The sequence below is a fragment of the Lithobates pipiens genome, unplaced genomic scaffold (genome assembly GCF_037356315.1).
Source record: "Lithobates pipiens isolate NorthernLeopardFrog02 unplaced genomic scaffold, aLitPip1_a1.2 Scaffold_30, whole genome shotgun sequence".
NCBI lineage: Eukaryota > Metazoa > Chordata > Amphibia > Anura > Ranidae > Lithobates > Lithobates pipiens.
In genome coordinates this window covers 107,818,943-107,844,737 of record NW_027507791.1, presented here as the reverse complement: position 1 = coordinate 107,844,737, position 25,795 = coordinate 107,818,943, and the positions used below count along the sequence as shown (strand labels likewise).

The 25,795-nt window shown below is 44.2% G+C and overlaps 1 protein-coding gene across 8 annotated transcripts in view; it reads left to right on the top strand.

The window, feature by feature from the left end:
• The window catches only part of RYR3 (ryanodine receptor 3), a 1,008,486-nt gene that overhangs the window by 376,253 nt on the left and 606,438 nt on the right, over positions 1-25,795 (top strand). For all 8 annotated transcript variants that reach the window (XM_077464742.1, XM_077464741.1, XM_077464740.1 and 5 more), the window contains 5 exons: positions 4,103-4,250; positions 6,412-6,617; positions 8,231-8,405; positions 17,455-17,663; positions 17,744-17,904. In XM_077464742.1, coding sequence (XP_077320868.1) covers positions 4,103-4,250; positions 6,412-6,617; positions 8,231-8,405; positions 17,455-17,663; positions 17,744-17,904 — 899 coding nt within the window. The remainder of the gene's footprint in view (positions 1-4,102; positions 4,251-6,411; positions 6,618-8,230; positions 8,406-17,454; positions 17,664-17,743; positions 17,905-25,795) is intronic.

Sequence of the window (25,795 nt, the reverse complement as noted above, 5' to 3'; positions counted from 1 at the left end):
ACCCGGCGCGGCATGGATCGGAGTAAAGGGCCAATGACAGCGGCCCTTTATCACGTGATTACTCCTTCCAATGACGGAGAGATCAGATGTCAACAAACCGGAGCTTGTCCGATTCAGCTGACATCGATCGGCACAGGAGGGAGGCGGTGAGTAACGATGTCGGCTGGATGTGAAGTGCCCACAGTGCTGATCTCTGTATGTATACATGTCTCATCCATCCATCCATGGCTGATCCATGCTCCATCCATGCTCCCTCCATGTACCGGCATGTACTTAGTTAAATACTAGGTGTTACACTTATAAAAGAATGGGGAAAACTGACCTTAAAGCGGACCTTCAGTCATTATTTTAACTTTCCATCTATTAAATCCTCTGCCCTTGCCGTTCAACTTTTGATAGTAAAACATTTTTTTTCTGCAAGTAAATACCTTATACAGCCCACTTTCTTATCTGGTAAAAAGCCTAGGCTTATGACATAATTTACAGCTGTCTCTCTCACTCTTGTGAGAGTTTGCTGGGAAGGGAAGGGGTATGAGTCATAAGAGGGCCAATGAGAGCTGCATGGCTGCAGAACTGGAAGTGTGCCTCTGTGTATCAGTGTATTTCCAGGAAGTGAACAGGCAGCAGCTTTAGCTGCCCACAGTTAAAATGAATGCAGCCAGACTCAGTGGATGGAGATTTCTGCAGCATATTTGGCAAGTACAGAATCACAGTATATATAAAATAATATACAAAGTGGTTGGAGAGAAACTTCAGAATGGCAAGGATGTTTTTATTACAAATTATGTGAGCAGACTGCACTTCCTCTTTAACCACTTAACAACCGCCCTATAGCCGAATAACGGCTACAGGGCGGTTTCTTAACTCTGGGAGGCCATCATGTGACGTCCTCCCAGAATTCCGCTCTCGCGCGCCCCCTGGGGCGCGCACTCGAGAGCTTTCGTGACCGCCGGGTCGCTCATAGCGGCCGTTTACCACGTGATCGCTCCGTCAAATGACGGAGTGATCACTTGTAAACAAACCGGCGTCATGTTATGACGCCAGTTCCTCCCTCCCCCTCTCTGTACCGATCGGAACAGCGGAGGGGGAAGAGATCGGTGTCAGCAGCGATGTGGGCTGCATCTGCAGTGCCCACATCGCTGCTCACCGAAGATTAACCCCTCAATTCCCTGCCAATACTCTGCAATACCCTGCAATACTCTGCAATACTCTGCAATACCCTGCAATACTCTGCAATACTCTGCAATACTCTGCAATACCCTGCAATACCCTGCAATACTCTGCAATACTCTGCAATACACTGCAATACTCTGCATTACTCTGCAATACCCTGCAATACCCTGCAATACCCTGCAACACTCTGCAACACTCTGCAACACTCTGCAATACCCTGCAACGCTCTGCAACACCCGCCAATACCCTGCAACACTCTGCAATGCTCTGCAACACTCTGCAATGCTCTGCAACACCCACCAATACCCTGCAACACTCTGCAATGCTCTGCAACACCCGCCAATACCGTGCAACACTCTGCAATGCTCTGCAACACTCTCCAATATCCTGCAATGCTCTGCAACGCAATACTCTGCAACGCCATACTCTGAGATACCCAGCCATACTCTGAGATACCCAGCCATAGTTGGTGATACCCTGCAATACCCAGCCATAGACACCCGCCCCTCCCGCCGCCCTCCGATGCTTCTACCGACTCGCCAATACGATCAAATCCAGAATCTTTTTTTTTTTTTTTTTAAGGCTTCCCAGCTTAGAGGTGAGATGCGGGGTCTTATTGACCCCATATCTCACTGTAAAGAGGACCTGTCATGCCATATTCCTATTACAAGGGATGTTTACATTCCTTGTAATAGCAATAAAAGTGATCAAAAAATTTATTTTTGGGGAAAAAAATGTCAAACTAAAATAAATAAAGTAAAATGAACAATAACATTTTTTATTTTTTTTTTAAAGCGCCCCTGTCCCCATGTGCTCGCATGCAGAAGCGAACGCATACGTAAGTCCCGCCCACAAATGAAAACGGTGTTCAAACCACACATGTGAGGTATCGCTGCGAACGTTAGAGCGAGAGCAATAATTCTAGCCCTAGACCTCCTCTGTAACTCAAAACATATAACCAGTAAAAAAAAATTAAATCGTCGCCTATGGGGATTTTTAAGTAGCGACGTTTGGTGCCATTCCACGAGCTTGTGCAATTTTGAAGAGTGACATGTTAGGTATCGATTTACTCAGTGTAACTTCATCTTTCACATTATGCAAAAATTGGGCTAACTTTACTGTGTTTTTTTTAAGCACAAAACTGTTTTTTTTTCCAAAAAAAAGCATTCGAAAAATTGCTGCGCAAATACCGTGCGAGATAAAAAGTTGCAACGACCACTATTGTATTCTCCAGGGTGTTTGCTAAAAAAACATATATAATGTTTTGGGATTCGATGTAATTTTCTAGCAAATAAATGATGATTTTTACATGTAGGAGAGAAATGTCAGAATTGTCATGGGTGCTCTAGAACACCTGATGGCGCTCCCTGCATGTTGGGCCTCTGTATGTGGCCACACTGTGTAAAAGTCTCACACATGTGGTATCGCCGTACTCGGGAGTAATAGCAGAATTTGTTTTGGGGTGTAATTTGTGGTATGCATATGCTGTGTGAGAAATAAACTGATAATATGACAATTTTGTGAAAAAAAAAGTAAAAAAAAAATCTTGATTTTGCAAAGAATTGTGGGAAAAAATGACAACTTCAAAAAACTCATCATGCCTCTTACTAAATACCTTGGAATGTCTTCTTTCCAAAAAGGGGTCATTTGGGGGGTATTTGTACTTTTCTGGCATGTTAGCGTCTCAAGAATTGAAATAGGCCGTCAGTACTTCAGGTGTGATCAATTTTCAGATATTGGCACCATAGCTTGTGGACTCTATAACTTTCACAAAGACCAAATAATATCCACCAATTTGTACTTATTTTTACCAAAGATATGTAGTAGTATACATTTTGCCCAAAATTTATGAAGAAAAAATTACTAATCTGCTAAATTTTATAACAGAAACAAAGAAAAATTCATTTTTTTACAGAATTTTCTGTATTTTTTCTTTTATAGCACAAAAAAAAAAAAACCCAGCGGTGATTAAATACCACCAAAAGAAAGCTCCATTTGTGTGAAAAAAAGGACAAAAATTTCATATAGGTCCAGTGTTGCATGACTGAGTAATTGTCATTCAAAATGTGAGAGCACCGAAAGCTGAAAATTGGTCTGGTTATTAAGGGTGTTTAAGTGCCCAGTGGTCAAGTGGTTAAAATGGAAGTAAACCCTTCCAAACAACTTTGACCTACAGGTAAGCCTAGATTAAGGCTTACCTGTAGGTCCAAGTAATATCTCCTAAACCTATATGGTTTAGGAGATATTTGCCCGAAAATGGGCACCGCTGTCTACGGCGCATGCGCCGTAGACAGCGGCGCGCAGGCGCACTAAATGCGGCAAGTCCAAGAATGGATTTGCCAAATTTGTCTACTCCCGTGCGCATGCGCGGGAGTGACGTCATCGCGGCTCCGGCGAATGGCAGCGTCGGAGCTCCGAGACGCGACTCCCGTGCGCATGCGCGGGAGTGACGTCATCGCGGCTTCTCCGCTGTCATTCGTCGGAGCTGCGAGAGACGCCACAACCAAGATGGATGCGGCGGACTACAGGTGACAGCGGCGACTTCGCTGGCTCCTGTGTCAGGTAAGTGACACATAATGAGCTACTATGCGATGCATAGTAGTCCATTATGCTTTACCTTTGCAGGGAAAAAAAGAGGAAGTAAACCCATCAGGGTTTACTTCCTCTTTAAGCTAAATGTAAAGTTTTCATTCATTTCAAAAGTGTAGTGTCCCAAAATGGCCAGCATATGCAAAAGAGAAATATTTTTGTGACAATATATATTAAAACTTATCAACTTTTCCTTTATTTTATAAATTACATGTATACAATTTGCATAGATAATATTAAAGTGATAGTTTGAGAATTATAACAAAAGCATGTGTGCTATTTTCAGTTGCTTTTTGCAGTCTGTGTGCCATAAACACTGTGTTTATTTTTCTTTGTTTAGGACCTGAAGAACAAACGAAACCCTCGCTTGGTGCCATATGCTTTACTAGATGAACGGACTAAAAAGTCTAATAGAGACAGCTTGCGTGAAGCTGTGAGAACATTTATTGGATATGGCTATAATATCGAACCGCCAGACCAAGAAATCAGTAAGAATACATCCTGCTCTTTTGCTGCCAAAACAAGGATTGTGTATGATTCTGCAATGATTACATAAAATATAACAATACAAATAATTAAATTACTGCCCTCCATTTATTGAATTTTATTTTTATAGAACTGGTAAACTGCAATATAATAAACATTTGTTTTGTGTTTAATACTGCTTTAATAAAGTATTTTAACACTTATTTGAAAATAAAGAAAGGATCATTAAATAGCCCACAATTATTTGAATGTATGAACTATCGGATAATATACAGTGCCTTGCTAAAGTATTCGGCCCCCTTGAACTTTTCAACCTTTTGCCACATTTCAGGCTTCAAACATAAAGATATAAAAATTTTATTTTTTGTGAAGAATCACCAACAAGTGGGGCACAATTGTGAAGTGGAACTAAATCTATTGGATAATTTAAACTTTTTTAGCAAATAAAAAACTGAAAAGTGGTGCGTGCAAAATTATTCGGCCCCTTTACTTTCAGTGCAGCAAACTCACTCCAGAAGTTCAGCGAGGATCTCTGAATGATCCAATGTTGTCCTAAATGACTAATGCTGATAAATAGAATCCACCTGTGTGTAATCAAGTCTCTGTATAAATGCACCTGCTCTGTGATAGTCTCAGGGTTCTGTTGAAAGCGCAGAGAGCATCATGAAGACCAAGGAACACACCAGGCAGGTCCGTAATACTGTTGTGGAGAAGTTTAAAGCCAGATTTGGATACAAATAGATTTCCCAAGCTTTAAACATCCCAAGGAGCATTGTGCAAGCGATCATTTTGAAATGGAAGGAGTATCAGACCACTGCAAATCTACCAAGACCTGGCCGTCCCTCTAAACTTTCAGCTCAGACAAGGAGAAGACTGATCAGAGATGCAGCCAAGAGGCCCATGATCACTCTGGATGAACTGCAGAGAACTACAGCTGAGGTGGGAGAGTCTGTCCATAGGACAACAATCAGTCGTACACTGCAAAAATCTGGCCTTTATGGAAGAGTGGCAAGAAGAAAGCATTTCTCAAAGATATCCATAAAAAGTCTCGTCTAAATTTTGCCACAAGCCACCTGGGAGACACACCAAACATGTGGAAGAAGGTGCTCTGGTCAGATGAAACCAAAATTGAACTTTTTGCCCACAGTGCAAAACGATATGTTTGGCGTAAAAGCAACACAGCTCATCACCCTCAACACACCATCCCCACTGTCAAACATGGTGGTGGCAGCATCATGGTTTGGGCCTGCTTTTCTTCAGCAGGGACAGGGAAGATGGTTAAAATTGAGGGGAAGATGGATACAGCCAAATACAGGACCATTCTGGATGAAAACCTGTTGGAGTCTGCAAAAGACCTGAAACTGGGACGGAGATTTATCTTCCAACAAGACAATGATCCCAAACATACAGCAAAATCTACAAAGGAATGGTTCACAAATAAACGTATCCAGGTGTTAGAATGGCCAAGTCAAAGTCCAAACCTGAATCCAATCGAGAATCTGTGGAAAGAGCTGAAAACTGCTGTTCACAAACGCTCTTCATCCAACCTCACTGAGCTTGAGCTGTTTTGCAAGGAAGAATGGGCAAGAATTTCAGTCTCTCGATGTGCAAAACTGATAGAGACATACCCCAAGCGACTTGCAGCTTTAATCGCAGCAAAAGGTGGCTCTACAAAGTATTAACGCAAGGGGGCCGAATAATTTTGCACGCCCCACTTTTCATTTTTTTATTAGTTAAAAAAGTTTCAAAAATCCAATAGATTTCGTTCCACTTCACAATTGTGTCCCACTTGTTGGTGATTCTTCACAAAAAATAAAAATTTTATATCTTTATGTTTGAAGCCTGAAATGTGGCAAAAGGTTGAAAAGTTCAAGGGGGCCGAATACTTTCGCAAGGCACTGTAGTAGCCATGTCAGCCAGTGAATCTGGAGCCTATAATTCAGATATTTGTTCAGTGTTGATATCATCTGATATTAGGTGATATAGCGGTATTATGAATATTTAGTTTTTATTTATTCCTTAATATAAGTGTCTGCTGCCATACTCTGCCACTCTAATTAATTGTTGCCTGTTTTTATATTCTACACACTTTATCACTGGGAATAATGGGCACACTTTGTCAAGGTTTGTACTTACTTTTTTTTCCTGTATATATTTTTGTAGCTGACCAAATGATGTCGCGAGTCAGCATTGATAAGATTCGCTTCTTTAGGGTGGAACAGACATATGCTGTCAAATCTGGGAAGTGGTATTTTGAGTTTGAAGTGGTGACTGGAGGCGATATGCGAGTAGGCTGGGCTCGACCTACTTGCAGGCCAGATCTTGAACTTGGAGCAGATGATCGGGCATTTGTATTTGAAGGAAGCAGAGTAAGTATTTTTCTTTTTGCTGCTACATACCCTGCAAAGATTTCAATATTCCGAAAAATCAACTCGCCCTTGGACTAGCATGTAATGGATATTGGATAGCACAGGCTATTCAGTGACTCATGGGCCGTTAGAAATTTAAACTACAAAAAATATGATTTGGGAAGTTGACAGGCTTGGTAGACAAGACTAATCAAAAAGAAAATCATTTGTAAGAAAAAATTTTTACACTGTTAAATTGTATGTTTTATTCCATATAGTAAAATGTGTCTTGGACTAAAGCCTACTCCAGCACATGCAACCTCGATTGTAGATACAAGAGTTTCAACCACAAGCAGGCCTTTTTCACTTTGAAATTCTCAAGCACTATCGTTTCTTCAGAACTATAGTCTTATGCCCCATACACGCATCGGACATTTTCCATCGGATTTTACACCAATAATTTGAGATCTGGATCTCAAATTTTCTGACAACAAAATCCGATCGTGTGCACAAAATTCTGACGCACAAAGTTCCACACATGCTCAGAATCAAGCAGAAGAGCCGCACTGGCTATTGAACTTAATTTTTATTGGCTCGTCATACGTGTTGTATGTCACCGCGTTCTTGGAGATCAGAATTTCGGACAAGATTTATGCGACCGTGTGTATGCAAGACAAGTTTGAGCCAGCATCCTTCAGAAAAAATCCATGGATTTTGTTGTTGGAATGTCCGATCGCGTGTACACGGCATTACTGTGTTATTTCAAATCAGCATAAGTAATCTGTAAATAAGCCTACAGTGATGTTGTCATACTTTTGTGAGTTTATCTTAAAGTGAATCTAGAAATTTACTATGTTATGGAACAATTTAGAAATGCAAACTGTACCTAAGCAGTGCTCTGTGTACTTTTTGTCTTTAATTCCTCCAGAAAAATAGCACTGCACTTCCTAGTATGTGAAAGGGCCTAGGCACTCCTGTGCCCACAGTGATAGCCTTATAGCTTTGTATCTGCAATGTGAGATCGAAGGAACAGCTGCCTCGGCCTTCATGCATCAGGAGATTTTAAGTGAGATTTAATGATGTCACTACTGTGCTGCTCACAGTTCTCCTTGCTTGAGATTCTAACATGAGGAAGAAAATCCCTACCTCTACCAAGATGGCTGCCTCCGTGCAGCAGGCTATTTACAGTGCCTGTAGGACATGCTAGATTTAATCCAGCTTAAATTTAAGGATCTCTATAAAATGTTATTCTCATTATATCACAAATCACTCAAGTTTAGGGGAAGAAGGACATATTGTCTGTTTCTGATGCTCTTATGAAACAAATTGCTAGAGATGTCTAAGCTTTTACTAGGTACTTCTAACTGCACACCCAGAAGCACAGCAGCACAGTGTAGAAAAGGCATGGTAAGTCAGTACACAGAGATCAGCTGCAGGGGGAACACAGGGAAAACTATTGACTATTCATTTGCCCCTACCTGCCTTTTAAAAGGGCACATACAAAGCATCATTATACAGTATTTTAATAACTTCCTTGAGCATAAAGCTCATGATGTAACTTATGATAGCCCTGTTAATCCTTGTTCTAATTGTGTGGTAATGTGCACATATTAATAATGCATTAATCTTTATAGGGCCAGTGCTGGAACATGGGAAGCTCTTTTTTTGGTCGCAACTGGCAACCAGGAGATGTGGTGGGATCCATGATTAATTTGGATGATAAATCTATGATTTTCACATTAAATGGGGAACTTCTAATAACGAATCAAGGGTCTGAACTAGCATTTGCAGATTTTGAAATTGAAAATGGTAAGTGATACATTTCATAAAAGTAAACATAATTATAGTTGAATATATTTTTATTAATTATTGAGGAACATTTTCCAGAAAGGAAAATAGTTATCAGCTAGAATCAAGAAAATAAGACATCCCAAAGCCTTAGCCCTTGTACACACGGTCGGAGAATCTGTGGGAATGAGTCTTATCAGACCGTGTCGTCAGATAATCCGACTGTGTGTGGTATGCATCGGACTGATTCTGTCCGAATCTCCGTCCGACCCAATTTTCCAACATGTTGGAAAGATTTCCCGATCAACTGGGCCGGACGGACCTAATCCGATCATGTGTAGAGCATTTTCATCGGACCAAGTGCCACGCATGCTCAGATCAAATTCCTACATCAAAGCTATTGGCTACTAGCCTGAATGTAGTCCCATCGTAACGAAATTACGTCATCACGTTCTGAAAGATCGGATTTTTCGCCAACTTGGCCCGACCGTGTGTATGCAACAGTTTCGGACACAATCCGTCGGACTAAATCCAACGGGCAAAATTCGACGGATATGGTTGGCAAAATCTCCGACCGTGTGTACGTGGGCTTACAATTCCAACATATGGTATAAGTAAGGAGCTGGAACATCAATAGCAATGATATAGTCTAAATATTTCATATCATGTAAAGGTTACAAATTAACAACTTCAGCCCCGGAAGAATTTACCCCCTTCCTGACCAGAGCACTTTTTGCTATTCGACACTGCATAGATTTAACTGATAATTGCGCGGTCGTGCGACATTGTACCCAAACAAAATTTACGTCCTTTTTTCCCACAAATAGAATTTTCTTTTGGTGGTATTTGATCACCCCTGCAGTTTTTATTTTTTGCGCTATAAACAAAAAAAGAGTGACAATTTTGAAAAAAACATTATTTTTTACTTTTTGCTAATAAATATCCCCCAAAAATATATAAAAAAATATTTTTTTTCCCTTAGTTTAGGCTGATGCGTATTCTTCTACATATTTTTGGTAAAAAAAATTAGCAATAAGCGATTATTGATTGGTTTGCACAAAAGTTATAGCGTTTACAAAATAGGGGATAGTTTTATGGCATTTTTATTTAAAAAATTTTATGGCGGCGATCAGCGATTTTTATTGTGACTGCGACATCATGGCAGACACATCAGACATTTTTGACACTTTTGACACTTTTTGACACATTTTTGACACATTTTTGGGACCATTGTCATTTATAGAGCAATCATTGCTATGCAAATGCATTGATTTCAGTGTAAATGGCACTGGCAGTGAAGGGGTTAACCACTAGGTGGCAGTGTAGGGGTTAAGTGTGACCAAGGAGCATGCTGCTAACTATGGGGGCGTGGCTATGTTTTACAGATCACTGATCTCTGCTCCAATCACAGGGAGCAGAGATCAGTGTCACTTGTTGCTAAGCAGAATGGGGAGATGCTGTTTACAACGGCATCTCCCCGTTCTTCCTCTCCGTGAGGCAATCGCGGGTATCCCCCCATGTGCCCCTGTTGCCTCTTAAAGGGCAACGTACAGGTACGTGATTTTGCCTGTATGTGCTTTTCTGCTGATGTATATCGGCGTGAGGCGGTCAGGAAGCAGTTCAGATGATTAAAAAAGAGGATTTTGAGTAGATTGTCATGGGTATAACATGGCTCGCTTTGGAAGTAGAAGTAGAGAGAGGATGTAGAAAGTAAGAAAGATGAAAAAAGGAAGTGGATGCTAGTCCACGTGAGCTAGGTGTGACTGGGCACTTGCTCAAGTGGTAGCTACGTGGCAGAGCACCACACATTGCAGTCTCTTAAAGACAGAACTTATCCCACGTGTCTAGACGGGTGTCTAAACAAAACAAAACAGCTTGATATCAGCTTAAAACAGAACAAAAAAATGTCTGCTAAATTTAGCAAGTGTTAGAGGCCATCCATTAGACTTTCGCATAGCCTCAAAAGACCCAAACTGGTGGGTGAACCCTTCAAGTGTTTTTTAATCAGCACGCAGCAAAACCACCGTCAGTCAGCTCATCATGCACTGACACCACAGCTTTCCTTCCTATAAGAGCTTCTAAACCTTTAAATGAAGGCAGGTAACAGCTGACAAGGCTGTTGTGCCACCCAAACTTTTCTGCAGCCCAAACTCCAGGTCTGAGAGAGTATTTATAGATATATACGGTATATATATATATATATATATATATATATATATATATATATATATATATATATATTTTTTTTTTTTTTTTATGGTCGGAGCCCTCCGCTCTAAGAGATATGAAAGAACACATAAACACGTCACAAGACTAACAACATAAAATAGACCTGAATTGTGCCCTTGGTCTGCTGTAAGGTAAGCCCTGGTGAGCTGGGCGGTGAGCCCTGCTCTGCTGGGCGATATGCCAAGAGAAGGCCGCATACTTTAAGAAAGTAAATGGATGTTTCTGTAGAGAAACGTGTTTTAAGTGAAGTACTCTGAGAAGGGAAATGGGTGGGTGGGTACCTTGCACTGGAACTGACACAGACCGTTGTGGGTGGTCTGATTATATACCCTCCGGGCTCCTCCCATAATTACGGGCCACCATACTGGCCCTCTTATTTATGGTCGGAGCCCTCCGCTCTAAGAGATATGAAAGAACACATAAACACGTCACAAGACTAACAACATAAAATAGACCTGAATTGTGCCCTTGGTCTGCTGTAAGGTAAGCCCTGGTGAGCTGGGCGGTGAGCCCTGCTCTGCTGGGCGATATGCCAAGAGAAGCCCGCAAAAGATTTGGTGTAGGGAGGTAATTATTAATTTATGTACAACAAGACACTACAGGGCAAAGTTGCTGAAGGCTCAGGACATGTCCACTTGTGGATTGGAGATGTATCGAGTAAAGCAGGTGGATTCCCGCCTGCCCATCTTTGATCGCGTGGACTGGGACCCCGTTTCGTGAGGCTGCTGATGCTGCTCCTATGCGAAAGAATGTCCAAGAAAATGACCAAGGTCCTGGCCTAATTTGCTCAAAAGGAACCTGACGTGACTAATGAACTAGTTTCTGCCTGGGGTACTAATCGGGAACGGTAGTAATGGGCTGTCCTGCGAGGGATCGAACATATGGGCCAAAAATTGATCTAGGATGGAGATCAGGCTTAGAGAGTTTGGAAAGGTTTTATGTCAACCCCTGGACCGGACTATTGTGTTTTGGACACGCTGAGGAGCAAGATGAAGTCTGATGGCGTTTGAGGTGGCGTCTACGTAACACTTTACAACTGGGATGGTGACAGTATTCACTGGGGAGTAAGAAGCTGTAGAAAGCCAGGTAGATGGCTGCATGAACGACCAGGCTGAATTTAGCCAAAAGGGGAATGTGACAGGATGAAAGACACGTCTCGGAATATGGCGCTGGTGACGGGTAGCCGTTTGATACTGATTTGGGGTCATTGCCTGTGAATACCACACAACATGGTCTTGACCGTATGGGTGGCGAACAAGACGGTTTGTTAGGATCTCATAAGGGGATGAAATACTGGATATCAGCTGAGTGGGGTCTAAGGTATTGTGTGACAATGCCAACTGTGTGCGGTGGCATAATATGAAGACCAGGATGTGATGGAGAACTCTTGGTATTGCTCTGGGGTTTGAGGCTAGTAACCTGACATAGAACCTCTAGGCTGCCCGGTAGGCCTTCAGGGTGTTGTGAGATAGTGAAAGATTAATAAGGCAGGTAGCGTTGTGAAAGTGTTGTTTGAATCTGAGGTTAGCTACGACCAGTGTGGAATAAGAGACATGGTCGGGTCGGTTCCAGGTTCCTGCAAAAAATAACGAAGCAAAGTTAACGGGTAGTGCATCGGTCAGATTACTGCGTTTGTCTGGGATGTGGACGCATAGGACGTTAGATTGGTGCTGTGGGGATAGTGGCACCAGCCTGCGCAGGAAGGCCACGATGACAGGCTACTAGGATTTCCTTTATTCATAATGCTGGCTGGCGAACGTCACTATTTGTCCTGCCCAGTTGTTGCACCAGACTTGAGCTGCTGCGACAATGGGGTAGAGGTCGTAAAAAGAGGAGGACTAACTGAACCCAGGAATCAAGAGGATTTCTGATGGTCATGGCCCTATAAACCCAATTTGGCCAAAATTGAGGCGAGGACCTGTGGAGGCTGTGGTGACCATGACTACCTGAGATGAAGAGAGATGCTGAGGGAATACACATTGGCATGCCATTCCAATTTGTGAGAAATTCGACTCCCATGGGCAGATCTGCTATAGCTGGCACATCTTAATCTAAGGATTTAGTCAGGGTCTTTGCCTGGAAGAGAAACACTAAAAGATGGGAGGTAAAAGATCCCCTTGAGTCTGGCTGCTGCCTTGGCTGAAAATGAGCAGTGATAGTCAAAGGATGGGCACCCTGCGTACTTGTGACCTGCTGCATTCAGATACGGGTCCAATTCTACCCTCCTGTTGGGGTTGCTCTGCCTAACATGTCTCTGACTGTCCCCAAGGCCAGCACAAACTCTGTGACAGTGAGCTTGCGATTAAGTAAAGGGTCTCTGGCCTTCAGGATGACGGAGACATCTCCCCGCGAATATGATTTGTTCTAGGCCAAGTTGTGTACTGCTATGAGGAGGGATGCTAAGTTAACGTCGTTGTCATCCAAGATGTCCTCCTAGATGCCCTGCTAGGACAAGGTGTGCAGGGAAGACGATGGTGCAGAAGTTGGGTGTATCTGTAAGTGAAGGTACGGGAATGACGGTGGTGACTGGAGCTGGTAGGGGCACGGCTGGGCGTACCTCCAGGGCTGTCACTCTGCTTGGACTTTGGCGACTGCTGTTGACAGTGTGGTTACCCAGGAGTGCAGCTGAGTAGTCGCAAAGAAGATAGACTGAAGTGGTGCCTGGAAGGGCTGCCACTGGCGGTGGAAACAGTAGCCTAAAGGCTTGGTTTCCTGGCTGCAGCAGGGTAGGATTTACTCCTGCGACACCGTTCTGCTATGAGTTTATTTATTATTATTTTTTTTTATTTATTTTTTTTTTTTATTGGTCCAAGCTCTTGTGAGACTGTAAACCGCCGCTTGCTGAGCCCGTAAAGGGTGATGGCAGGGCTGAGGCAAAGTCCTCACTGTCTGCCTGCGACATGGCGTCAACTAAAAGCAGGGGGGGGGGTGCGTATGTTTGAGGTAAGTTGCAAAGGTAGGAGGGGATAGTTGCGTTGGGTAGATAAGATGAAAGGCGGAAGGAAACAAGAAGAATAGGACAAGGAACAACAGCCATAGTGACAGTTGGTTTGCGCTCGAGCGCTGTTGAGTGTGACTTTAGAAAACTCAAAAGAATGCGTGACAACCGAGGTGAGCCAGGAGGTGACTGGCTAGGTAACCGATAGCTCGGGTGTCAGTCTGTGCTCGGCACAGACTAATGAACCAGAGCGCCCCAGGGTGGACTGGGGTGGGTAGCTGAAGTCTGGTATACTAAGTAGGAATGTTGCGATCTGTAGTTAATTGACGTGGGTTCGGTCTACTAATGCTTGCACTGCCAGCAAGTATGGAGATTAGGCGACCTTGTCTGCGTATTGAAGGCTTGTGCTTCGAAAACAGAGTGAAGTGCACAGAAGTATGTGACAGTTGCTAACGCCTCAGGAGCAGGTCAAATTCTGTATGTGAAGTAAAAATATGTAGTGAAAGAGTGTTTAAGAGAAAAGGGGGAATCCCATTGAACTAAACACCTGACTTTATGCACTAGTTGTGAAGTCGACTGGTTGGGGTCGAGAACTGAGTTGACCGGGAGCCTGTAGTAAGGTGACATGAGAATTTAGTTTTGACAAGGGGGATTGCAAAGAGCTCTTTGGGGCAAAGCTGGCCCCCTGGTGAAATGCAAGCCCTCGACAAGGGTTTTTTTTTTTTTTTTTTTTGGGAGATACTGTCCAAACCTGGTGCAGGGTGGACTGACTGGTGTTCTAACTGGCCTAAAAAGGGGAAAGTGACAGAGAAAATGATGAGCAGCCGTGTTGCTACTGGAGACGATGAGTGGCAGTTTGAGCCACTTGCTGAAATGCTTGCAGCAATTGTAAGGAAGCGGCTTTATTTGAATTATGAGGTGAGAATGAATGAATGGATGAATGAGGTGAGCGGCTGTGTTGCTACTGGAGATGAGTGGCCATATTAAGCTATTGCAGAGATGCTTGCAGCGATTGCAAGAAAGCAGCTTTATTTGAATCTATAAATTAAATTATAAGTGTGTAGGAATGAGGAGAGCAGCCGTGTTGCTACTGGAGATGAGTGGGGGTATTTGAGCCATTGCATTGATGCTTGCAGCTATTGCAAGGAGCTTTGTTGAAAGGCGAAAGAAAAGGTTTATAGAGGAAATGTGATTATGTAGGAATGACCGTGCGCAACACTGAGCAAATTGGTGGAGAGAATTGTGTGTGATCATGTATGGATAGACTGAGAAAGTCAAACGTAAGTACTGCTGAATTCGTACAGTCGATGTCACTAGTTTGAACTGGGTTATAGCTATGGAATAGTCTGCGAAAGATTTGACTCATTTGAGTCGGAGGTGCAACAGGATTCGGCTTGGTTGTTAGAGTTGCATTTGGCAAGGACTGGAATCGTTGCGCCGATGCTGCGACTAAACTCGAATCCTCCGTAGATGCGACTGAGAGGCTCATATATGGGATCCGACCGTATCGCTAAGGATATTGCCGGGTTCGGATTGATTGAATTGTGATGGTGGTTGAAGGGGCTGGTGATTGCCAATGATCTGAAACATAGAAGCGAAGTTGCGACTAGATTCGAATCGGCCGTAGATGCGAGGTGACTACAGGGCTCGTATGACAGATCTGCCCATATTGCCGATGATATGGCTGGGTTTGAATTGACTAAATGGTGATGGTTGTTTGAAGGGGATTGTGATTGCCGAGGATCCGAAACATAGAAGCGAAGTTGCGACTAGATTCGAATCGGCCATAGATGTGAGGTGACTACGGGGCTCGTATGACTGATCTGACCGTATTGCCGATGATATGGCTGGGTTCGAATCAACTAAATGGTGATGGCGGTTGAAGGGGCTTTGTGATTGCCAAGGATCCGAAACATACAAGCGAAATTGCGACTAGATTCTAATCGGCCGTAGACGCGAGGTGAGTAAGGGGCTTGAGTGTCGGATTTGACCGCATCGCCGTGAAGTGAACGGCTCGAGTAAACCCGCGTTGGGTAAAAAGCATGAAATACATGAAAGATGACATAGAAAGACTTACGGTGGCGTAAGTGCGACTTTTTGCAAAACGAACATGATAAACGAACATGATAACGTAACTACTAGAGTTTAGAGGAGCGGTAACAACAAAGTCCTACCTGCAACAGCGAGTGTGTAGCGGTCCGAGCGTGGGACAATCGATGAAGATATACGACCGATCTCAAAGGTACAACTACGTGGACACGCAGTGAGTTGGCAGTCAGCCTGTGCAATGCATTTGACATGAATCAGCTTAAAAAATGTATGAGATGAATCTGATATAAATTGCCAGTAAGGAGTATCTGATACAAATTGGTTGTAGAGTGTATGCCATTCCTTACTGTGAAACCAAACACCTATCAACCACCCATCCCCCCAGGCTAGTCAAGTGCAGGAAAGACATCAGGTGAGTTTAATTACACCTCAATCAGCCACAGAAACCCACACAAACAATACCTGTTTATCTCAAAAAAGGATGAGAACAGTGAATCTTATAACTAGTGAAGCCTATGGCGAGTGATATTGGAGAACGACCGACAGCGACTCGGAGGCTTGGATCTATGAATGAATCATATGTTTGGTAGAAGGAATTTACGAACGTACTATGCCTGTGCTGAAAGATGTCTGGACATGAGTGTCAACAACTCAGAGGTAGGTTTTGCGAAAGGGGTGCAGGATAGTAAGCATGATAAGCCGCAAGTTTGCACATTATATGAAAAGATTCGGATACTACTTATCTGCGACCATGAGCGGGAACCGCCGACGAAGACACGAATGAAGAAGCCGAAGTGCACCTGCGATTGGACACACAGATAGTCGACCGCGAGGGAGCTGAGAAGAGTCGGCCGCTTGATGTGCAGTACCTTGCACTGGAACCGACACAGACCGTTGTGGGTGGTCTGATTATATACCCTCCGGGCTCCTCCCATAATTACGGGCCACCATACTGGCCCTCTTATATATATATATAAATATATATATATATATATATATATATATATATATATATATATATATATATATATGTGTGTGTCCCACCCGCCATCTTGTGTACAGAATTCTGCTGTCTTTGCAGGATGAGTTTCCATTTGATTGGTGGTTGTGGAGGAATAACAGCACCTTCAGAACTGACACAAGACATAAGTCACTTCATGTCTATAAAAGAACCTCGGGTTCATTGTTAATTTTCTCTGAAGCAATTATGCTTAGTGCTGTTATATTGGCATATTTCAGAAGTGTTTTTAGCTGCTTATTTCAAATGCTGCATTCCATAAAAGCCTAGAGATTAATTACTACCCTGCTCTTTTCAGAGCAATCGCTTTTTCTCTAATTAGCAAATGGATATGCTACATCATCCCTGGCAAGCAGTACATTACTTTACCGATTCAAACCCTAGTATACAACGAATTATTGGCTTACAATAAATTAATTTTGGTTGGTGCCCAAATAATTCAGGGTCTTTGCAATGTAATTTTCCTCTAACAGTCTGCTGTGATATACTGTATATGTTTAAGTAGCATGTGGACTTCAAATGATTCTGAAGCATTGCATACATGTTTATTTATAAACCCTATTAATCTTCTTGATGTCCTCTGAAGTTAGCTAATCTGTGAGTTCTATCATGGATATTTGGAAATCTAAAATCATATTGAAAAGAAAATAACTGTAAAAGTATTACGAGTAATTAGAGTAAGAGGTCAAGTCTATGCGTTATTGCTTAGCAAATATCCCTCTGCACAATGTGTGGTCATCAAAGTTCTTTTGTGACAGATTGATAAAGAGTATTTCCTGAGCGTACACCATCTGTAATATCACACAAATTGGGCTTCTTGTAATTATGTTTTGCAGGTTTTGTTCCGGTCTGCTCCTTGGGACTGTCTCAGATTGGTCGCATGAACCTAGGAAAAGATGCCAGTACCTTCAAATACTACACAATGTGTGGTCTTCAGGAAGGCTTTCAACCATATGCTGTAAATATGAACAGAGAGGTTGCCATGTGGTTCAGCAAACGCTTACCCACCTTTGTCAATGTGCCAAAAGATCATCCTCACATTGAGGTAATTGAGTATCTTTAAACTGTTTGTAATAATTGCAACCAAATAGATCAATTGCCCAATTATTGATTTTGATTTTTTAGGTGACAAGGAAAGATGGTACTGTAGAAATCCCTCCATGCTTAAAGGTTACACACAAAACCTTTGGAACCCAGAACAGTAATGAAGACATGATATACTGCAGGCTGAGTATGCCTGTTGAGTTCCATTCTGCCTTCATCAATGAAGAAAATTTTCAAAAGAGGTATGCTTTGTCTGTAGTACCCTTTCAAATTCTTTTCTTTGTTATACAGTTTTTTATTTACAACAAAAATCCCACAAAAATCCTACAAAAAGCAAAATATAAAGTACTTGCTCAAAACTGTAATAAGTAATTGAATGTCTAAACACGTCTGTACAGACATTAAGGTAGATGTAAACTCGATTCATGAAATTTGAGCTGGACACATATATCTGCAGTGTTTTCTTATCCTTCTTCGAAGGCCTGTGTCCCATAGCTGTCTCCTGCTGTGTTCTTCTGTTATCAGCCTGACAAGTTGTCCTCCAAATATGATAAAAGCAGCCGGAGTTTTGTGCTGGGGAGGATGTTATAAATAGAGCCCTGAACTATACAACGAATTGAGCTGAAAGTCTCTACCTTCTGTATGAGGAGGGGGGCGTGTGCCTTTCCTCCAATCAACTGTCTTGGCTGTATGCCTAGGCTTTACAGCAGTGTTGACGATGAAGAGAAAATCTGCTAACACGAAGAGCACTTTCTAAAGGATATATACAGTTGAAGACAGCAGTTATACATGTTAGCCCCTGTACACACGGTCGGAGATTTCCACAACCAAATCCATCGGATTTTGCCCCTCTTGTCCGAAACTGTTGCATACACACGGTCAGACAAAGTTGGCGAAAAATCCGATCTTTCAGAACATGATGACGTAATTTCGTTACGATGGGACTACATTCAGGCTAGTAGCCAATAGCTTTGATGTAGGAATTTGATCTGAGCATGCGTGGCACTTGGTCCGATCAAAATTCTCGGCCCAGTTGGTCGGGAAATATTTCCAACATGTTCGAAAATTGGGTCCGACGGATATTCCGAAGGAATCAGTCCGATGCATTCCACACACAGTCGGATTATCCGACGACACGGTCTGATAGGACGCATTCCGACGGATTCTCCGACCGTGTGTACAAGGGCTAAGACATGCAGGGAGATTTGTTTCATCTCTGTGTATCATCTGAGATTGTTCAATTCACTGGGTATATGTGAGGGTTTACATCCAATTTAACGCTGACAGGCGATGACAATATGTTAATTTTAAGTTTTGTTTTTTATTTTATTTTTATTTTTAGGGATAATTATATAACTAAATATATTAAAAGTATGGGCCAACTCTTATGTAATAAAGAAGCCCATACATTTTGAATGGGCTGCCAGCTCACTGGAAGAGACAAAAAACATATTCGACCCTTTTAGCACAGCACACCATAAGGCACAACATGTATTTTGTGATGCACAGCAATGTGTATGTGTTGCCTACAACTGTAATAGGGTGATGGGGAGATATTCTGTATGAATGGTACCACAATGTATCACACTGCAGTTTACGTACTAACGTTCCATAGGGTAATTTGTGATAAAACCCACATTCTACCACAGATGATCCACATTGCGAACACGTGAATGGTCCCCTAATTGCGTAAATAGGAGAATAATTATAGAAGAGAGCAGACACCATTGTCTGCATGATAGCACACATGGATGGCAGCGTTTTAAAGTAAATAAACTGAAGGGTGCAGCGTGGATCCTGTGGTGTCTAATAGTGTTCCCTCTGCCTAACCCAGCATTTTGGCTGGGTTAGGCAGAGAAGAAGAAGCCAGTCACATGGCAAGGGCCTCTTTTTTCCACAGTTTATTTTTCTAATTTCATTTATTCACTCTTCTGTGTTTCTAGATTTGTGATATTAGGTACTCATACTTTGTGCATGAGATCCTAGAGTACATGTACTGTAGATAATGTTGAATAAATGGTAGGTTGCAGAATATATAAGCTACATGCAATATAACTTGCTCAATTAATGAGCCACATGCAATTTAACAAGATGTCATATTATCATGAATACACTGGGTAATTTGAGCGCATATTAGCACCAATTAGCATGCAACGCTATAGTAAATAACCCCTCTAGTGTCTCTTCCCTTGAGGCCCTTCAGCCCTGTATGTCGGCCACTTTTAGATCTATAGGGGGCGGAACGCCAGAGCCGATGCATGTGGCCAGCGGTCCGCTGGTGACCTGTGATTAGGGATGAGCCGAACACCCCCCGGTTCGGTTCGCATCAGAACTTTCGAATGGACCGCAAATTCGTACGAACTTTAGAACCCCATTGAAGTCAATGGGACTCGAACGTTCAAAATAAAAAGTGCTAATTTTAATAGCTAATATGCAAGATACTGTCCTAAAAAGAGTTTGGGGACCTGGCTCCTGCCCCAAGGGACATGAGTCAATGCCTAAAATGTTTTTAAAAATGGCCATTTTAGCGGGAGCACTGATTTTAATGACGATTAAAGTGAAAAAAAAGTGAAATATTTCTTTAAATATCATGCCTGGGGGGTGTCTATAGTATGCCTGTGAAGTGCCACATGTCTCCCGTGTTTAGAACAGTCCCTGCACAAAATGACATTTAACGGAAAAAAAGTCATTTAAAACTGCTTGCGTTTTTAATGTAATATCTGGTTCCGACAATATGGATTTAAATCATTGAGAAAAATGGCATGGGTAGCCCCCCCTGCCCATTACCAGCTCCTTTGGGTCTTGTACGGATATTAAGGGGAACCCCGTACTCATATTAAAAAAAGGAAAGACGTGGGGCCCCCAGGCCCTATATACTCAGAACAGCAGTATACAGGCGGTGCAAACAAGACAGGGACTGTGTAGGTTTGTTATGTTAAGTAGAATCTGTTTGTAATTTTGAACTGGTACATTTTTAAAGTGTAGCTCCAGTCAAAAAATCTATTTTTAAGCTTTTTGGAAAACATAGGGAAGGGTTATCACCCCTGTATAATTTGTTTTGCCATCCGTCTTTTTTCATCTCACTTCCTGTTGTCTCCTTCCGTTTGCAAGTAGGAGACATTTGTAAGTTGGATTTTTGAAAGTAGGGGCCTGCCCTATATGCTCTTCAGAAATGACGGAACAAGGTGTTGGTGTTGCCACAACATTGTAAGCCCTCAAAGTGACTCTTGGTGGGTGCTGGAGCGTCCTGCTGTGAACGATTATATCAAGAATTGTAATTACATGCCATTGTTGAACAGTGGTAGAAAAATTGGGCCTTTGGTGGTTGTGGTGCTGGTGCCACTATAAGTCCTCACAGTTACTCTCGGTGGGCACAGGAATGGGCCCTGCTGTGAGATATTATATCAAGAATTGTAATTACATGCCCCTGTTAAACAGGGGCTGAAAAATTGGGCCTTAGGCACTGGTGGTGGTGCCACGACACTGCAACCTGTCCCATATACTCTAGTTGTAGTGCAGGAATTAGCCCTGCTGCAAAGCATTGCATCAAAAATTGTAGTTAAACGCTCCTGTTAAGCAGGGGCTAAAAAATTGGGCCTTAGGCACTGGTGCTGGGGCCACGACACTGCAACCTCTCCCATATACTCTAATTGTGGTGCAGGAATGAGCCCTGCTGCAAAGCATTGCATTAAAAATTGTAATTAAATGCCCCTGTTAAACAGGGGCTGAAAAATTGTACCGTTGGCATCACCCAGAACCAAAAATGCTCTTCCAACATATCAGCGGAGGAGGAAGAGGATAGACAATCAACATAACAGGACAGTCACTCAGCATCAGCATAGGCAGTCTTGAAGGGATTTGATATTTAAAAAAAAAATTATTCGGTTACATCAGCTTCAGGTGCTTGGTAGCTGTGGGTGATCCAAGACTGATCCAAGATCTTTATGAAGGTCAGTCGATCAACCGAGTCAGTGGACAAGCGCACCCTGTGATCGCTAACAAAGCCACCAGCAACCACTGAAGGTGGGTTCCGAAAGATCGCTGGATGCAGGACAGGCCAGTAGCTCAATTGTATACTGTGCAAGCTCTGGCCAGTGATCCATCCTCAAGATCCAGTAAGCCAGAGGATTTTCGGTGGGAAAGGTGTCCAAGTCTGACCTTGCCCCTAGGTATTCCTGCACCATGTAAATCAGACGCTGGCAATGGTTGCTGGAACCGATCATACCTTGGGGCTGCGGACTAAAAAATTGTCTGAGCGCATCGGTCAGACGGCCACCTTCTCCACCGCTCCTTCTGACTGATGCCTCAGCAACACGTTGTCTAGGACCAGGAGTTTGTAACCTCCCAGTCTCTGGGAACGCGTTGCACAGACCTTTCTGCAAGGCCTCCCAGACATGTCTCATCCTCTGCTCCCTCTGCGATGGCAAGAAAAGGTCAGCAACCTTACCCCTGTAGCGTGGATCAAGGAGAGTGGCCAGCCAGTAATGGTCCCTCTCCTTGATCCAAAGAATACGAGGATCCTTCCACAGGCTTTGCAGGATCAGGGAGGCCATGCAGCGTAGTTTAGCTGAGGCATTCGGTCCAGAGTCCTCTGGGTCACTAAGGACAACATGATCTGCAGCTACCTCCTCCCAGCCACGTACAAGTTCATGGGTTTCTTGGGACTATAAATCATCCCTACAAGACTGCTGCTGCTGCTGATGCTGAGTGCCAGCCTCCACCTCCATGCTGACACAATCATCCTCCTCCTCCTCCTCCTCCTCCTCTTCCTGTGTGATGGGTGGGACAGCAGGAACACTGTCTGGAAGTCCTCCTCTTCCTGCCTCTGTTCTGCCTCAAGTGCCCTGTCAATTATTCCACGCAGCATATGCTCCAACAGGTGGACTAGAGGTACAGTGTCACTGGCACTGTCACTGCTCACCATCCTTGTGGCCTCCTCAAACAGTGACAGGGCAGTGCATGCATCCCTGATCATGCCCCACTGGCGTGGTGCCGTAGTCGCAAAGGTACTCATTGATGGCCCCCTGCTGCGTGTGCAGCCGTTGCAGCATGGCCAACGTTAAGTTCCACCTGGTGGGCATGTCACATATAAGGCGGTTATTGGGCAGGTTCAACTCCTTTTGGAGCTCGGCCAGCCGAGCACAGGCATTAAATGATCGGCGGAAATGCACACAGACTTTCCTGGCCTGCTTCAGGACATCCTGTAAGCCCGGGTACCTGCCCAAGAACCGCTGCACCACCAGGTTAAGGACGTGAGCTACACAGGGCACATGGGTCAGTTGTCCCTGTCAGAGGGCGGAGAGGAGGTTGGTGCCATTGTCGCAAACCACCATTCCTGGCTTAAGCTGGCGTGGCGTCAACCACCTCTCGGCCTGCCCCTGCAGAGCTGACAAATTATCTGCCCCAGTGTGGCTCCTGTCCCCCAAACAAACCAACGCAAGCACAGCATGGCATCGTTTTGCCTGCGTACTTGCGTAGCCCCTTGAACGCCTACAGAGCACCGCTGGTTCTGAGGACAGAGCACTGGAAGAGGCCATGGAGGAAGAAGAAGAGGAGGGGTGGAGGAGAGAGGTGTGTCACAACCAGTAGTAGCATTTTGGAGGCGTGGTGGCGGAACAACCTCCAACACTACTGCACCTTGTCCTGCATCCTTCCCAGCTGCCAGAAGAGTTACCCAATGGGCCATGAAAGACAGGTAACGTCCCTGTCCATGCCTGCTGGACCATGAGTCAGCGGTAATATGCACCTTACCGCTGACCGCCCTGTCCAGGGAGGCAGGGACATTGCCTTCCACATGCCGGTAGAGAGCCGGAATCGCCTTCCGTGAGAAAAAGGCGTTTGGGGACCTGCCACTGAGGAACCGCACATTGCACAAACTCACAGAATGGGGCCGAGTCTACCAACTGAAAAGGGAGCTGTGAAGTGCTAGCAATTTAGCCAAGCTAGCATTCAACCGCTGGGAATGTGGATGTCTGGGAGTGAACTTCTTTTGACGGTCCAGCAGCTGGGGCAGGGAAATTTGCCTGCTATGATCGGACGTGGGTGTACTGCTAGCAGAGTGCCCGGAAGCACTTGGCTGTGACACAGCTAATTCTACACCTTCATTCCTCTCAGAGCAGGTTTCAGAGAGGACTGAAGGTCTAGTGGGGTTGGAGATCCCAGCTGATGAGGAGCAAGGAGAGGTCCGCTTTGTTCTTTGGTGTGGGTCTTTGAGGTACGCTTGCCAACGAGCTGCATGGCAGGTCAACATATGTCTGGTCAAGCATTTGGTGCCCAAGCGGCTGATGTTTTGGCCACGCGAGATACGCTTGAGACATATGTTGCAAATAGCAGCTTTGCGATGTGATGCACTCGTCTCAAAAAAGGCCCACACCAAAGAACTTTTAGAATAACGCGCAGAGGCAGCGCCCTGCACAGGCAGAGCTCTGCGGTGTGATTTAGTCGGTGTGCTGCCCCTAAGCTGGCCCCCGGAGGGCATCCTGCCTCGTTGGACATGTGCCTCCTCCTCTCTCCTACAAGGCACCCACATGGAGTCAGTGCCCTCATCATCCCCTCCCTCTTCATCGCTGGAGCAAACATGGCAGTATGCTGCAGCTTGTGGAACATGACTGCCAGATTGCTGTCCTTCTTGAGCATCCCCTCTCTCTGCGCTCACGCTACTGCCTTCCTCTAGCTGAGTATCATCATCAAAGCCTACAAAACACTGGGCATCCTCCTGGAGCATGTACCCAACACTGTGCTCAAAGAGTTCAGGGGACTCCTCAGGAGGACATGGTGGGTCTAGGGAAGGAGTCACCGATGGTGACATTGAGACGAGGGAAGACGATGCGTTGGCAGCTGATTTGCTAGTACCCTGAGCCTGTGTGATAGAGGATGAAGAGGGCTTGGTCATCCACTCTACCAAGTCTCCAGCATGATGCGGCTCAACACGTCCAGCTGCCGAAAATAAGGACAATCGTGTCCCATGGCCACATGCGGATGATGACGATGCACCGCGTCCACAACCAGCACTGCTGTCTCTAGACACAGAGCCTGCTTGCCCTCTTTTATCGGCTCATGTCTGTCTGCCTCTCCTTGTTGGCCTTCCAGACATGGTAATGGCCTGAAGGGAGATGGGAAAACCAGCAATTGGGTAGTGTATATTGTGCTGGAGGCACACAACACCCTCTAACTCCTGCAGAAGCCTTTATTATAGAACATGACTTAAAGGGTAGATACTGGTGTATACTGTGCTGCGCTGGAGGCACACAACACCAACTAACTCCTGCAGATGGCAGATGGCTCAATTAGAGAAGAGTTATATAGGTGGATAATGGTGTATAGTGCGGTCAGGTCACGCAGACAACATTCACAATCTCCTACAACTGACTGAAAGCTCTATTACAGAAGAGCAATATAGCTAGCTATATAGGTGGATATAATGGTGTATAGTGCGGTCAGGGCACACAGACAACACGCACAATCTCCTACAACTGACTGAAAGCTCTATTACAGAAGAGCAATATAGCTAGCTATATAGGTGGATATAATGGTGTATACTGCGGTCAGGGCATGCAGACAACACCCACAAACTCCTGCAGATTGCTAAAAGCTCAATTACAGAAGAGCAAAAACGCTAAATCGGCCGATAACGAACGGTGTATACTGTGTTGAAGGTACACAGAGAACACCCACTAACTCCTACAGACGCCAACACACTACACAAGGCCGATGTGCTGGCGGCCTTATATAGTGTGGTGCGTGTACTACACAGCCTGAGCTATGATTGGCCACAGGCATCCTGCCTGTGGCCAATCATGGCTCTCCTCGCTGCCGGCGCTGTGATTGGCCAAGCATGTGGGGTCACAGTGCATGCTTGGCCAATCATGAGCCAGCAATGAACTGCGATGGCGCAGTGCATTGTGGGCTGTGAGCGCCACACGAATTTGGCGTGAACGGCCCATAACGTTCTGTATTTGCTGGACGAGCGAACAGCCGATGTTCGAGTCGAACGTATGTTCAACTTGAACAACAAGCTCATCCCTACCCGTGATCACTTCTCAGAGAGACAGAATGGGGATCTGTCCGAAGTACAGAGCAATCTGCTGTTCCTAGTAATCCCCCCTGTTGAGTACCCCCAAAACAAACAGCTTG